General features: G+C 49.5%; 1 protein-coding gene across 7 annotated transcripts in view; it reads left to right on the top strand.

Moving 5' to 3' along the window:
* The window catches only part of PHACTR4 (phosphatase and actin regulator 4), a 68,210-nt gene that overhangs the window by 47,437 nt on the left and 4,767 nt on the right, over positions 1-16,006 (top strand). For 6 of the 7 annotated variants that reach the window (XM_037382038.1, XM_037382039.1, XM_037382042.1 and 3 more), the window contains 7 exons: positions 5,749-5,925; positions 6,364-6,444; positions 9,606-9,770; positions 9,901-10,260; positions 13,622-14,213; positions 14,899-15,122; positions 15,565-15,715. In XM_037382038.1, coding sequence (XP_037237935.1) covers positions 5,749-5,925; positions 6,364-6,444; positions 9,606-9,770; positions 9,901-10,260; positions 13,622-14,213; positions 14,899-15,122; positions 15,565-15,715 — 1,750 coding nt within the window. The remainder of the gene's footprint in view (positions 1-5,748; positions 5,926-6,363; positions 6,445-9,605; positions 9,771-9,900; positions 10,261-13,621; positions 14,214-14,898; positions 15,123-15,564; positions 15,716-16,006) is intronic. The other variant, XM_037382044.1, reaches the window with a different exon arrangement.

Here is a 16,006-nt window from a genome sequence, read left to right as displayed (position 1 = left end):
GGATGGAATTCCTTGATTTCTTCACAGCCTTCAGTCTTGCTTTGTTAGGGTCTCTAACTTGGACCTTGAAGTGATTTTTGGCTTATATAGTGGTGCGTCAGTTCAAAACAAAATAGAACTTCTCCATAGCCATGCTGGCTTTTGATGGTGTGTGGCCCGAGCTGAATTGGTTTAAAAATTCACCAGGACTAATCTTGCAATGACCTACACTAGATGCAGCTTGGTTTAAAATTTACTTTTTTTCATACTGTGTATCAGCGTTGCTACTATCTCATGTACTGTTGCAGGTATCCTCCCTGTGAGAGATGATCCTTAATGAAATAAATGCTTTTTGTTTATTCATGTTGGTATCTGAAGCTTCTGCTGTGCCTTTTTCTAGGCTGGTAGAGCATTGCTGTGCAGAAGGGTGTTCTGGGTTTTGATCTCTGAAGACGGGGGTTAACTATATTTGCTCACATGATGGCTTTTCCTCCATCGGACCATGGTGTGACTCGTTAAACCATTACATTTATATGTTGGTATTTCGTAAAGGTCAGCTAGATAGCTGCTTGCTGTTGTGAGTGTCCTCCATGCGTAGCAATGGTGTGAACACATGTGGTATTTTTAATTGACCCCACGGATCCTGGCTCTGCTGGTTTGACCCACTGAGAGTAGTGGTAGAAGTGAAAGCTTTACCATCTTGAATAGCACTGGCAGCCCCAAGTGTGACAAAAGCTTTGGGAGCAGATGACACATGCAGCACCGTAGCCACTTGCCGACTGCACGATGAGCTTGGAGAACAACTACGAGTCTCCAGCTTCTTCCACTGAAATGGTTTCTCTTCTCTGGAAAAAAACCATTACTGCAGTAGCTCAACACCACCTGTGTTCTTGCACGACGGTTTTCACGTAAATATAAGGTATGGTGGGAGAAGAGCTTTTTTCCGCCTGTGTTTTAACTGCAAGATTTGAGTGTAAATGTGTGTAACAGTCTGCGAGGGGAGGGTCTGAAGGACCAGCTGGCCAGGCAGACTGATGGAGAATTGCATCCCTAGCTGCTTGGCACTGCTGGAGCTTTCTGCCTTCTTGTGTCTCCAGGCTGTGCCAATTTTGTGATGTTTCCCTAGACTATTTCAGTCTAAACATTTTGGGTTAACAGAGATCTGCTGCTTAAACAGCTCAAATTCACCTGCTTGTTTTGATGGAACAAGATCAGGACATGTTAAGTGTTTCAGAGGAAAGATGGGAGATGGCAGCAGGCTGCGGCAGGGAAGCTGGGAGGCAACCAGGGCACGGCTCCCTCCTCAGCCCAGCTGGTCCCGGGGGTCTGTCCCAGGCATGGTGGGTTGAGGGCTCCGGGCTGGCTGCTCGAGGAGAAGCACCATGCTTGCCTGGGGAAGGTGCTGAAGTTTGCAGTAGATGTTTTTACTCTGGAGTTTTCCTTCAGGTGGGGCACTGTTGCAGGTCACTGTGGTGGGCATGGTGTGCTGGTGTCAGCGTGGGCTCTGTGGGGCTTCAGGGTCGCTTTTCCGAAGCGTGTACTTCATGTCATTCTTGCAGAAAGGTTCAGCAAGGTTGTGCTTTGACGTGGGGGCACACTCGGGACTTGCTTATTGGGAAGTTCTTGGTCTTCTCATGAGGCCTCTGCTGGGTTCCCCTAGGCCTGCGTGACCTCATTTCACCTTTTTCATAACTTTGAAATGAGCCTTCCAGCCTGGCACCACGGTGAAGGTGAGGCTGGTCTCTTGGACACAGACTTGCCATGCGACAGCCTCTGTGCTGAGCAAGGGTTGGGCAAGTGCATCAGCTTCCTGATGCTTTTCGCCCTTCCCTTCAAGTACAAGTCCTCTTTTTTTTGCTCCATTTTTTTCCCCCCAGCACTGCACTGTGGTTCCTTAGCAGTTTCCCAGTGCATCACTCGGATAAGGAGGGGTTTTTGCCTTGTGTGGCAAAGCAGACCCTCCTGTACCTTGCAGAGCAGAGCAAGAGGAGGCACAGGGAATCCACCTTGCTGAGGCTCCCTTCGTAGTGAAGAAGGCAGCTTGGGCGAGAAATGTCCATTTCTCTGCACCGTTTCGTGGAAATTTGAGCTGGCAATGGGCTGTGAATGGAAGGGAAGGTCCTATCCGGAGGGAGTAAGAGCAGTATCTAATGTGACCCATCCCTGAACAATGAGGGTATTTAAAATACAGTTCAGTAAAGCACACCTACAGCTGCTGATCCACCTGCTAATTAGCAGTGAATGTAATTCATAATTGCATCACAACAGACTGTTTTGAATGTCTATGTCCGTGTGGCAATTATGGACTGTAAAAGGAAGAGTGCTGTGGAAGGGCGGTAGGAGCTGAGCTCTCCTGTGAGCGGCCTGCGCTGCAGAACGGGACAGAAAATCTCCTCCTGTACTGGGGAGGGGAGTTGCTTTCACGGCAGCAGTATTGCCGGGTGGGCTGCGGTGGTCTCGGGATGTTCACACTGTTTACTAACATGTATTGAGTTTCATTCTACACAGAGCAAAAGGCTCAGTGAAAATTATTTGGGCTGAGGTTCTGCCATGTGAAGGGGTACACGGGATGCCTGTCTCCCCTGCTTGCGTGGCTGTTTTTTGACATGGAGCCGATGATAAAACAGCAAAAACGAGTGTTTTCGTGTTGGACAAGACCTGAGGGCACAGCACAAACCAGGAGCAGTTGATAGCGTGGCTGATGCGGTAGCACGGCAGAGAAGCAAGAACTGAGTTATTAATATTGATGCTGAATGTCATTGTGAAACCTAGCTTTTGTATTAACCTGCATAATTGCAATTAATGGCAGTCAGGCACCTGGTGTGAAACTCCACCCTGAGATGGTATTTGATTTGACAGCCAGACCTGGATGGCAGAAGCTGCTGAAAGAGGTTCTTCCGCCTGGAGTAAAACTCGCATGTGGGCTCTCCCCCACCCCCCCATGCTTTTAGCTGCTCCTGCTTTGGGGATATCATGTGTCTCCTGCAGTTTCGCCTCATCCTTTCATGTCCACCATTCCTCCCTGGCTGCTCGGAGGTGAATGCTTGTCGTTCTCCCTCTAATTGGAAATGGAGACATCACAGCTTGCTGAGGTCTCTGTTCATTAATCTGTGGGCCTGATGGTTGAGTTTTCTTTTAATAACTTTTTTTTGCTTAGTGCAGCACTCTGACACCTTGGGTGGCAGGCAGCACATAAGTTACATTCCTAAGAGCAGTTCAGGGAAGGGATATAGATGAAGTGAGCTTGGTAAGGCCGCCTTCAGTGCTGTTACTGCTCCTTGGGGAGGTGAGGGAGGTGCGTTTGCGTGGCACTAGGGATGCAAATTCAGCCCACAGCTTGTGCCTGGTAAGTGGTCTTGCCTGCCCGGTAAACTTTGGGAACGCTCTGTTGAATAAAGTGAATACTGCTTTTCAAAATTATACGTACAACTCCAGGGCTAGCGTTCTAATCTCTGAAGAAAGTGCCTCTAAACATCCAGACAATTGCTCTTGAGTTTCTGGGAGCTTGAAATGCATTTTTTTTTTTTTTTTTTTGTCCCTACCTCCACCTTCCCCTCCTCCCTCCCTCCCAGCAGAAAAATCACAGAATAGAGCTGCAGAAAATCACAGATCAGTGCTGACATCTTGTATGTTACTTTCCACCCAATTTCTCTCATGTTATGAATCCAGTTTTGTTGTGGGGTTTCCTTTAAGAAGTGGCTCAGATGCTGAACTGATCTTGCTTTTTCAAATAAATGTTGGTTGGCATCAGCTTTTGACAGGTTCTGGGTGAGCTTTCTGTTAAGGGGCTGATTAAAAAAAAAAAAAAAAAATCAACTACCAAACAGAAAACCCCATCAACCACCAGTGTGAAATCTGGAGTCCCACGAGAGGAGAGAAGCCTGTCCAGAGCTGGAAGGGGTTATGCATTTTTAGGTAAAGTCTGAAATGGCCACAGTTAGTGCTGAAAATCCCTTTTTCCTGCTGGTTGACACAGTGACATTTCTTTGCCACTCCCACCTCTCATTAAACCAGAGTCCTGGGCTGGCTTTCCTCTTCCTCCATCACTTGGTTAAAAACTGCACTTCTGGCATATGCTCTAGATCCTCCTACTGAAATAGGCTCTGGTTTCTCTTGCGCTGTTAGCATGGTCTCTGTTGTTCTTTTCTTCCCTATTATTCAGTGATACTCCATTTTATTTGTGCTCAGACTGAAAAATTGAGGTCCACCTGGCCTGCGGTGTTGTACAGTGATAGCCTGTCCCCAGAAGAGCCAGCCTGAGGCTGCTTGGCAGGGGGTCCCTGGGCTTGATGCTTCCCGGGGTCTGAAATCTCATGCTAGGAAGCACAGCAGGGTTGCAGGTAGAGCTCCATCAAACAACTCGTTTGGGTTTGTTTTTTCTTTTTTTTTTTCTTTTTCCTGTTTGTCTTTTTTCCCCTGTCCTGAATCTGCTCTTCTCCATGTTGACAGGAATCTGCTTTTCCATGTCTGGGTCTGTATCCTTGGTGGATATTTGTAGGATATAGCAGATCCATTATTCACTCTTTGTCCTATGTGCAAAATGGCTTTCCCTTAAAATTCTTTTCCCAATCCCTTGGCCTCAGGAGATGGGATTCCTGGCTGAACTTTCCACGTTGCCTACAGGGTATTGTCTTTTCTGCAAGCACGTCATACAGGCTTGTCTGAAGTTGACTGAAAGGTCTTTTGTGATCCCAGAAGGCTCACGAACTCCAGAACGTTTGACTTGGAGGCTCAAAAATAAAACGTGAAAGTGCAGTTTGTAGCAGTGCGCTCAGCCTGCGGTGTGTTCAGCAGGGCTGTAGGAAGTCTCGAGGCGCTCTCAATACCACGTGTTTTCACGGAGTTCTGCGATGCAGCTTGGGTGCTCCTGTCTTTTGTAGTGCTGAAGCTAAGGGATTCTTGGTCTGTAAATTAAGACCATGAAACAGGCCACCAGCTGGCTTCACTTAGGTTGTGTGCACTGATTCTTTTTTTTTTCCCCAGCCATCGCTAGATTCTGCTGATTGTAAGTGTTCCCTTATGTTTCATCAAATACCCAGAAAACAGCAACACCAGGCAAGCCAGAACTGACAGTCACCAGCTTAGCGTTTTGGATTCTGGTTCTGCTTCGCAAGTTGTTTCTTTATGAGCGAGTGGGGGTTTTTTGTTGCAGCAAATCGGGGCTTTTTGTGTGTCCCTTCCCGCCTCTGTGTCCTTCTTGTGGTGTTCTCCAGAGACTTCAAGTACAGTAGGTGGAGTGCAGGCCTGTATTGTGTTGCTTTCCTGTGTAGCTGTTGCTCTTGGCCAGCTTTGCTGGCCTTATTTATAGAGGAGAAAATCAGAGAGGCTAAGTGCTAGCACATACAGCTGTTATAACGGGTCCGGTAATTTCGGTGTGTGTAGACAGTCATGAAAGTCGGCTCTGCAGTCTGGAAAGTATTTGTGTTGGCGTAATTACTTGTATCTAGCACCAGTTGCTTCCAACTGAAGATGAGAAACTGCAGCAAAGTGATTTGCGATCCTTGGGCGAAGCTGTGACGCTGCAAATTGAAACTAATCCTTGTTTTGTTAGAAAGCCTCTTATCGGTTACCCTTTGCACTGTTAACACTGGAAACCCCACTCTCGTCACCCCAAGCTAATGCTGACTGGTTACGTGAAGGCATGGAGTCTTGCTACCTTCTTTGCATGAACATACGCCACCGTTTCGCAGTGTGCAAGGGGCAGGCTGGTGGGAGATGGCAGCTGGTATCTGCGGCGCAAAGGTAACTTCTTTATTCTTTTTCATGCAGCCGAAGAGGTGGATCACTCCCCAGCTGATGCCGGCATGGGGGTAGACGTTTTGGAAGCAGGTGACACCACACCTCCTACAAAGAGAAAAAGCAAGTTCTCAAGCTTTGGCAAGATCTTCAAACCCTGGAAGTGGAGGAAAAAGAAAAGCAGTGACAAATTTAAGGAGACTTCGGAAGGTAATTGAGGCTGGGTGGGAGTCCCTTCCTCTGCTTGGGAAACCTGCTGTTAGCCATCTGGCTAGTGAGAAGGGCTTGCTGTCACAAGCCTGAGCGCTGACACATGTAAGAACCAAAATGTGACTTTGGTGATGGGCTGGCACCTGTAATCTCTCCAGAAACACCTTGCCATGGAGCAGTAGTTTCAGACAAATAAATTCCTTTCTTGCAAGGAACCTCCCCAAGCAGCTGTGGGGAGGGAGGGTTTGCTCCACGATCACCAGTCTAGTGTGAAGTGCAGGCCTGAACGTGCAGTCCTTCCTACCTCTTCTTAATCCATGCAAAAACAGTGAAATTTGAAGCCTTTTTATTTCCTCCAGAAGATCCCTTTAAAAAAGTATCTCCTTGAACTTCTAGCTTACCCTGTTTTCTGAGTGCCTTTTTTCAATTTAATATCAGTTTTAGAACGAAAGATTTCTATGCGAAAGCCAAGAGAGGAGCTGGTAAAAAGAGGGGTTCTGTTGGAAGACCCTGAGCAGGGTGAGTCTGCAAACGAACTTCTCCTCCTGTCTGTGTTCTGTGTAGCTGATCTTCCTCTGGTGAAACCTCACCCTTGCAGCCATTCTCTTTTGGGAGACAAATTTAAGGGCTCTTTGCTAATGTGGTTCCTGTCTGTTTGTCTTGCCCTTTTCGATATGCTCCCTCGTCTGACTTTTGCACCTGGCGAGGAAGGCAGGCTGTTCAGGGAGGAAGATGTTGCTAAGAAAGTGCGGTGCCTGTCTTGGGCATCTTCCTGTTTGCTGCCAGCGGGGAGGGATGTTCTGTTTGTCACTTCCTGTCCTCTCCCTCTGTACGTGTCCTGCTCCAGCCACCTTGTCTTGTCCTGCTAAGCTCTTCTGTCACACTTGCACTCCCCATCTCCAGCTTGTCCTGATCCCACTCCAGACTGCACTCTGACCATGGCGGGAGAGGCACTGACCTCGGAGCTCCGGTTCAAAGGCCTTAGTCTTGGAAAAAGAAACAAATTGATGACTTCTGAGCTGCCTGGGTAGGGGCATTGTCCTCAAGGAGTTATAGACAAGATGCTTCATGGTATGGTGTCATAATAGCCATGGCTAAGTTTCAATAAGCTTGCCCTGCTGTCAAAGAAGTCTTATCCCCTTTTCTATCATCCCTAATGCATCCTGAGTTGGGGCCACCCTGCCAAAATAACTTCTCAGCCAGATGAGTTCGCCATCCAGTCACCTGGCTGCGTGTTGGGTGATGTGGGTACGAGGAGGGGGGCAGGAATGTGTGTTGGGCTAGCAGCCCACCCGTCTGAGTGGCAGCATGGTCTTTGGCTTAGAGCAGTGTGTAATTGCACCTCAGTGGCATGCTTCACCTAATGCAAATTTCGAGGTGGTTCTAAGAAAGATGCAAAGTGGAAACGTGGAGGTGAAAAAGTGGTTTTCAGACCAAACCACTGAAAGCAAAACTGAGAGGAAAAGTCTGAACGCAGTTGTTTGCGGCTATACTGTAATGAAAGCCATCTACAGCTACCTGAGGGTGTAAACGCTGGGCTGGGCAAAGAGCTCACTGGGGTACAAAAGTGTGTGAGGTCACAGGATGAAACCGTGGAAGAGAGATCAAAGGCTTTGGATAACAAGCTTCCAACTAGAGATGACAGAGGAGAGATCTTCCAGGCTGTAAGGGTATAACAGAAGCGTGGCTTGAGATGGAATTATTTTCTTCTTTTGAGTCATCTGATCTGGCTTAAGAAACAGAAGATGGCTAGAATCTGGATGAAGTGCAAACCCAAGGTATTGAGGGAGCAGTCGGTATTGTCAGGAGGGTTAGATTAGAAAGCTCATTATCTTAATCCCTTCTATGAGTTTAAGACACTTGGGCAGCCATAAAATGGTGATGGTTGGTTATTGTATTTGCTTGTAATTTTAAAACCTGCTTTTACAAGGTCAGTAAATTTTCTTAGGCGAGTTCTTAAGGGAAAAAAAATGCTGGAAATCTTATGAGACAAGTAAGCGAGGAGGCAGGGAAGAGAAGTATAGTGGAGGTTTTCAAACCCGGTGCAGCTGGGAGAGGAGGCCCTGCTGCTCTCGGGGTTGGCAGCCAGCAGGTTGTGCTGGGCTCACAGTAAGGAAAGACGATAGCGTTGGACTGCCTTGACCTTGAAGGAGGTCAGTGGAACTGAAGTCGAGAGTAAGGCGGTGTGGAAAGGCCATCAGGAGGGTTCTGTGTGCGCTGCAGCTCCCTGCCCAGAAGGGCATGCGGGGTCTGAGTGCTAAGGGAAGCTAGGTCATACCCGTCCTGTCTCCCTGGCTGAAAACTTCAGCTGGCCAGAGGCAACTGCTACTATAAACAACTCTGGCTCAGCTCTTGAGCTTCGCCCCGGCTGGGAAGGAAACTCCTTGTGGCTGTCTGTACATCCTGCGTTTCAGGGAAGGGCAGCGAAGCAAGCGAGGCAGCGTGGTGTTCCATCGCCTCTCAGGAGCTAAGGGTGTTTTTTACAGAAAAGAAAGCCTGGGGAGCTTTCGGCTCCTTGGCGTCTTTGCTTTCAGCTTGTGCGTAACACCAGGTTACAGAAAGGGAGAGGTAGTACCTTGGAGGGGGAAAGGAGGGGTGGAGACAGTAGTTGAATAAATCATCAAAAATCAGAGCAGCAGAGCACACTGGGGTCTGACCCCTGAGGGCCTGTGATGCTGTACGCTGCAATTGCTTGAGAGATGGTAGGCTGAAAACACTAAGGTTTTTTAACCAAATTGGTGATGTAGCTATTCAAGTTTTCTTGAGTTGGAAAGCAGTCAAAATGGGCAATGCCCCACGAGAGCCGGGTGCTAGAGTCTGATTTTCGGAATAATGTTATCAAGAGTTTGTCCTGTTAGGGCAATTACAGAGGCAGAGAATGTCTGAGTGTCCTCACTGTGACTAGGGCTTTAAGTGCTCTCAAAAGCGTGGGCTGAAAAGAGGGTGGTTTGGGTTTTTTTCCAAAAGAGGTGTTGTGTCTAACATTTGGGAAACTCCGTGCTAGAATCTGTAAAAGCAGAAAGTTGAGCTGAACTACATCAGATTCTGAAGATGTGTCATTCAATGTGATTAACACAAAGGTAAAAAAGTGAGGCAATAAGCCTTGCTGTGGGATGTTTTGGGGAGAGCAGTGTTGGGGTTTTTTTGCCAAATTCGGGGTAGAAACAGAAGGAAAATAGAGGTGCTTCAACTAATTTTAAGACTATCAAAATCTGGGTTTGCATGTCCAGTAGGTCACTTGGCTAGTGTTGGAATTTGTATTACAGCAGAGAATTTATGAATACTGTAACAGCGGGTAGATGCAAAAGCTGCTGGAGGTTTTAACTGCCATCGCAACGTGGGCTGTGGCACAGCATCGGGGATACTAGTCTTAAATGCAGTAATGTTCTTTCTGAACAAGGTGGTAGATTAAGATACTGCTGAAGAAGAAAACCACTTGATGGGATACAGTGCTGTACTGTTTTGCTTGTTGATAATGAACTCAAGGGCTCTCAGCTTCAGTTAGTTGATGCTGCTGTGTGCTCCTCTGCAGAAGGTCGCTGGAAGACCAGCTGTTTCAGAAGCCAGAGGAGTTGGTGTGGATCAGTGGTGGTTCAGTCAGCTCAGCCATACCACCTCCTCAGTCTCCTGCTTTCTGAGTGTTTTCTGTTTGCTTCTCTGCCCTCCCCATCCCCTTGCAGATAGTGAAGAACCAGACAAGCTGAACCCACCTGCACTGAAGAATGGCCACACAGTTCCGATCGGCGGTCCCGGGCTTTGTAACCTGCCCAGCCAGGAGGAAGAGGCCACAAAGCCATCCAGCCTTAGGAAGCCTGTTCCAGCTGAGGAACCAAAGAAAAGGCAGGGTAAGAAACCAGATGTGTGCAAAATCAGTTGCTTTAGATTCTTCCAGGGTCAGTTTTGAACTCTTATCTGATTCTTCCCCCTCCTCTCTGGGCCCTCCGGTGTCATAAACCGAGCTGTTTCACTTTGCAGGCTCCTCCAGCAGCCACTCTGGACCTGAACTAGAACCACCTCAGGAGCCATATGTTCCCAGACAGCCTCTGCTTCCTCCAAAAAGACCTCCTTCCACTTCCCAGGAGGCAAACGAAGCGCAGACAAAGGATCCAACGCCTGCCAGCAGCACTACAAAAACTGTACCCTCCACCACAGCCCCTGTTGTAGCAAAGACAGTCAATTCCACAGCTGCCCCTTCCCCAGCTCCAAGGACTCTGCCCCCTGCTTTAGCCAGTGCCAACACTACTGCTCCCACGAGTACAACCAGCACAGCTCCTGCCAAACAGCCTCCCGTCCCTCCTCCCAAACCTGTCAACAGAAATAGCAACTCAGTAATAGGTAAGTGCCTCCATGAGCTGGTTTTTGTAGCCTGGGATATTCTGGAGCCCTTGCTCTGAGAATCTCTTCCCTTGGTAAGGGAAGATTTTTTTAGTATGGTGTAGCAAATGTTGTATCTTTCCTGAATACAGTCCAGTTTGGACTCAGAAGATCTGACAGTGTTTAGCCAAGGTGCATGTGTGCTGAGAACAGTGTAATTACCGGAGTCTTCTGCCGTGAGCCATCCAATCTGTCAGACGTATGTGTTTCCAACAGCTACCTGCAGGAGGGAGACCCTGCCTGCGCTCGGCAGGAGTGGGGATGGTGCAAGGAGAGAGGGAAGGCAGTGTCTTTGAATGCTGGTGCTTCACTGAGGGCTTGGACTCAGCTGTGGACAGCTGGAATTGGGGGACAGCACATGAGATTTTTGCGTTGTGAGACTGTGGTCAGTGATAATAGATGCTTTCAACTGGTCTTTGGAAAAAAAAAACCACAAAACAACTCAAAACCCAACAAAATGAAAAAAATCCACATCGTACCAAACAGTGTCTGTCACTGCTGGGCCACGTGGTTTCCACTTAGTGCAGGGAAGCCAGGAGCTGGCAGGGATAATTCAGACTTCCCTGGTTATACTTGGGCACCTGCTCTAAGGTCTGTGGCTAGGGTATTGCCAAATAGTCTTGTCCTTAAGTCTTGTCCCATGGATAAATCAGCTCAACTGTCATTTGAGCTGAATCTTCCCACTTAAAGAACGTAATGCCTTTATCTCTGTAACGTCTCTAAGCAGGTCTTGGGAGGTTTTCTCAAAGCTGCATGAGTCCCTGCTCTCTTTAGGAATTTGAGAAATCTTGCTCCAGCAATATTGCATCTTTAAATGAGACACCTTCCATCCAGTCAATGGCTGTTCATGTTTCACAGACCACCTCCTGATCTTTGGACTGGATTAGCAGAGGCTAGTACAGATCAGGAGAGCCGTTCCTGGGAAGATCAATCAGACAGGTCTGCACTGCTATCACAGAAACTGGAGGCGGTACCCAGGTGTGGTTTGGGAGGCCGTGGTAGAAGCTTAGATCATGTGCAAGTTACCATCTGAAGCCGCCTGGGCCACTGCTTTCAGTAGGACCTGCATCACTCTTCTGCTCGCAGCTTCACCTGGCTCTAGCAGGTTTTGCAAGTGACCTTGATAGGGTGTTAAACACTCCTGTATGCCAGACCAGCTTGATTAGTCTGACCATGCCTGAGCACTTGATGAAATACTTTCTTGTTTTCTTTAAGCTGCTTGCACACACATCACAGATGGCATTTGAAATGCCCCAGTGCTAATTGCAGGAGGTACTTGTGGAACAAAAAATGTGGCTGGAGACAGCAGTCTATCAAACATGTTCATACCCAGCCTGCCTCCCTCCCCAACAATACAGGGCTGGGCTCGATGCACCTGCGGCTGCAGGGGTGTGGGAGTGGAGAGGAGAGACAGCAGTCAGCCCCTCTTTTGTCTCCTGGATGAGAATGCAGATGCAGAGAGAGGCATTGCAGCTCTCTGCAGGGCTGTGCATCTGGCACAGTGGAGCTGTAACTGCGGCACGTGTGCAGTCGTTGCTGCATGAGCCTTGTTTTGTGGCTTTGGGATAAGCAGCAGCAGTGGAATTGGCTTCATGAGCTCTCCACAGGTCTTTGATACCTGCTCTGACTCATGTGTCTGCTTTTGTGCTGCTGTTACGACCTAAGGTGGGGAGGGGAGGGCCATTACTGTGCAGATCACCCCTTTGTTCCTCCTGAAAATGCTCCCTTATGTTCATTCTCTGAGCCTTTCCAGTGTGTGATGCAGTATCTGAAAGTAAGGCTCAGAAACCCTTGGGGAATGGGAATTGGTATCAGCTTGCAAAAGCAAGCAGAGGCAACCGGTGCTGCCACGCTGGCTGGGAGCTTGGTGCTGCTAATGGGCTTCAGGAGCCACAGTTACTGTAGCCTGTGCAAGAGCACCGGCTCTGGCCACGGTGGCATGTCACAAAAGGTGGTGCCAGTTGGTGCAGTGGGTTTATCGCACTGAAGGGAGACGGGCTGGCTGGGGAGGATGCTTTGAGTGGCACCCAGCCCCTTTTCTGTCTGTTCCTTCTGCCAGCTGCTTGGTCCCTTTCAAATTCTGTAATTACCCAAAGGTGCCTCGAGCCTGGTCCTGCCAGGCTTTGAGCACTGCTGAGGAGATACTGGAGTCCCTCTGGGCTGAAGTTGATGGGAGCTGAGGGCACTCAAGTGTTTTGCACAATCTGGCCCTTGATCTACAAGGGGAAAGTCTGAAAATGCCAAACATCCCAAAAATGTGCCCACCTCTCTCCAGTTATGCAGCCTTATCTGGGTGAAGCACTCCCTGCTAGCAGCACCCTCTTGCGGTGTCTGGTACTGGGGAGTCCTCCCAGCTCTGTGCTGGGGCCATCACCCACTCCAGGTGAAATGTGTGGTAAATCAGATCCTCTTCAAGCAGGTGGGCAAAACCTTTCCAAGCCCAAGAAGCTACTGACACATGTATGTTAAAGGCTACAAGCAGGAGCAGTCTTCACTGGTGTGACTTCTTCTCTAGGAACCAAGGGGTGTTTGAGGAACCTCGATTGCCTGCTGCAGGCAGCTCCTGTGAGATGAGACAGTCTCTGTTTCTCCCTCTCCCCTCTATCACACAGCAGATAAGCTCTGTGTAGTCCCAAGGCTCTTAAGTATGTTTGGAAGTTTTTCTAGTTATTTTGTAGTTGCAGAGAAGTTTATATGGGGCTGAAGGAGCAGAGTGCAGAGGGAGGAGAGCAGAACCTCATCCTGAAACAGGCAGGAGCTGCTGGCAGCAAGGTATTCTTGGGCTGGGTCTGGCAGGTGAATGGAAACAGGGAGAACACATTGCTGCTTGCAGTTCTGCTGACTTCCGCTGTTGAGCGAGACTTCCCCAAAAGTTTCTAATGTGCAAAGGAGCTGTTAACACAGCTGGAGTTCTGGGGTGTCCTGGATGTCTCAGATTCCTTTGCAAACTGATGCTGTAAATATAGCCATAAAGTGCCCCACATACCTGCGTTCCTTGGCTGAGGCTGTGTGCTGATCTGGGTGAGCTCCATCTGCTGTCACTGGAGGGCTGGTGCTGTTTCTCTCCGAAGCAGCAGGATGCGCAGACCCTCTCCCAGCCTGCTCGCTTCTGGCTGCTCTCCCAGGTCTTACCTTTGCTGCAGGAAGGACAAACTAGAGGCTTGCAACCTGGTTATTTCTGGCACCGTGTTCTAGCAGAAAAGCAGAAGAGATTGCTTGGTCCAGGGCTCTGAGTGTTTTGCCATGCTTATTCCACACTGGTGAGGGATATCTGGAAAATGCCCTCTTAAATACAGCGACTTTTATGGGTTTTTATTTTCAGCTGAACTTTCTCAAGCGATGAACAGTGGTACAGGCTTGTCCAAGCCTTCCCCTCCTCTCCCGCCAAAGAGAGGCCTCCCGCCTAACAACACGTCAGAGGCAGCTACCGCTTCCAAGCCCCCAAACGACAGGACAATGACAGCTAACCGCCCCACGCTGATACCGATGCACATGACCTCTGTTTACCCACCACCCTCACCTTCACCACCACTGCCCACACACGTACCCCCTGAACCTCCACGCCTGCCCCTGCCTGCCTCCACCCCTGTCTTGGACCCTCCGCACTCCCTGGACCTACCCAAAGAGATGACGACAACTACGACTCCTACTCCAGAAGACTTCAGGTCCTTGGAAGTGTCGAAGAGGACAGCAGAGCAAGGGTTTGGCGAACCTCTCATGCTGCCTCGCCTGCCCCAAATCCCGTTGCACATCCGTATCCAGCAGGCTCTGGCCAGCCCTCAGCCTGTCACGCCGCCTGCCGAGGGGTCACACAGGGCTCACTCGCTGCTCTTCGAGAACGATGGCTTTGGAGAAGACAATGGCACGCTGGGCAGGACAAGGTCACTGCCTGTCACCATCGAAATGCTGAAAGTGTGAGTACCTCCTGTACACGTGTGCGGTAAACACCTCGCAGTGGTGTGTGGGTCACGCTGGGCTCTGAGATGTCGGTGTCACTCCCTGCTTCTGCGAGGCTGTGGTGCTGAGGAGGGCTGTGGGCAGGGCTGGTTTCTTTGCTGTTTTGTGCAACAGCCTAGAAACGGCTTTGTCTGTTGGCTGAATCTGTGTTTCAGCCTCTTAGTGGGGCCAATGCATCTTCCCCATTAAATTAACGCTGGCTCTGGGATCTTACTGCTCACAAAGGGAAATGAGTTCCAGACTAAAAACACAAGCTGATGCCTGGCCTATCGTTAATTGCACCAAGACAAAACAAGATTTCATGCGTTTGTGGCCTGCCTTAGCATTTTGCAAAACAGAAGTGGGAAAAGGACTGTCTCGTACTTATAACAGAGCTGAACCTGCAGATCCCAGAGTAGCGAGGTGAGAGGGTTGTTTGGTTCTGCAAAGAACCTGCCTCTGGCATTTCCTCTGCCAGAGCTCCCTGTGCTTTGGAGAGAGGGGACTGCAGGATCATGGGGTGACTCGTGCATCTCTGATTCCGGGGCTACCCACAGACCTGCCTTCTGCAGGCTGGGGAGAGCTAACAAGGCTTTGATCTCAGGGGTATTCCCCAGCCCCTGTGGCATGTGTTAAGAGATGCAATACTGTGCTTCTTGTTAGTCCAGACGATGAGGAAGAAGATGATGATGACCAGGAAGAGGAGCAGAATTCGGGCCCTCGTGTGTATATTGGAGATGTGCCATCTGTCACAGTCATCCCGAAACTGGTGCCCCAGGTCCTGCCAGAGGAGCAGGAAGGAGATGAAGGGATGAGCGACTCTGACTCTGAGGGGCCCATCCTGTACAAAGATGATGAGGATGAGGAAGAAGATGAAAGCCATAACAGTAAGGCTTTGACATTGCAGCTGGCTTTTTTTCTCTGCTGAACTTGTGCCTGGCCGTACTGAGATCTGGATCAAAGACCTAGTTCACACAGTGCTTCAAAGCAGCTGGTTCTTGGTTTCATGGTGTACCACATGTCCTCCTCCTCATTCTCTCAAAGGCTCTAACAGCCAAACCTGTATGCTCATCTGCTGAGGTGCACCCCCTCCAGTTGCAGATGGCTCCTGCAACAGCTTGTGCTGTCCCACCCCTTCAGGTGGGCGAGCATGTGGGCATCACGCAGAAATGTGGGCAGTTTCTGTAGTGACTAGCTCTGGAGCTGTAGTGCAGAGCTTGGAAGGCAAGCCTCAGGGGGGAGAGCACAACTGCCAGGGGCACGTGCTCGTATCGCTGTGCTCGGGCACTGCAGTCTTCAGTCGCATCCCGTTGCTCTTCTTCCCCGCAGGCACGCTGGCTAACAAAGTGAAGAGGAAAGACACGCTAGCTATAAAGCTGGGAAACACAACCACGCTGCAGGAGGAGAAGGTTGTCTTCCCTCGGAAGAGCAAGGAGGAGTGGAATGAAATTCGGCACCAGATTGGGACGACGCTGATCAGGTACAAAGAATGGAGGGAGGGCGTGAAGTTTGAGCCATTGGCACAGCGTGAGAGGGGTGGGACTGGACAAAGCTGTCGCCTTGTCTAAGCAGCCTGTGCTGGAATGTGATGGGTGGTTGGGCACTGCTGCTGGGGCAGGGTCGGCAGGCTCAGTGTTGCTTTTCCTCCCCAATTATGAAAGTTGGAAGCTCCTCCTGGAGCTGAGCAACATCCCCTGACAGACCGCTGTTTCCAGAGGTTAAATGGACCGGGAGGGGAAGGTTTCAAGGACTACAGAAATGTTACTGCTAT

This window comes from Falco rusticolus, chromosome 3 (genome assembly GCF_015220075.1).
Source record: "Falco rusticolus isolate bFalRus1 chromosome 3, bFalRus1.pri, whole genome shotgun sequence".
NCBI classification, from domain to species: domain Eukaryota; kingdom Metazoa; phylum Chordata; class Aves; order Falconiformes; family Falconidae; genus Falco; species Falco rusticolus.
The sequence above is the reverse complement of the archived record's forward strand: the minus strand, read 5'-3'. Positions and strand labels throughout refer to the sequence as shown.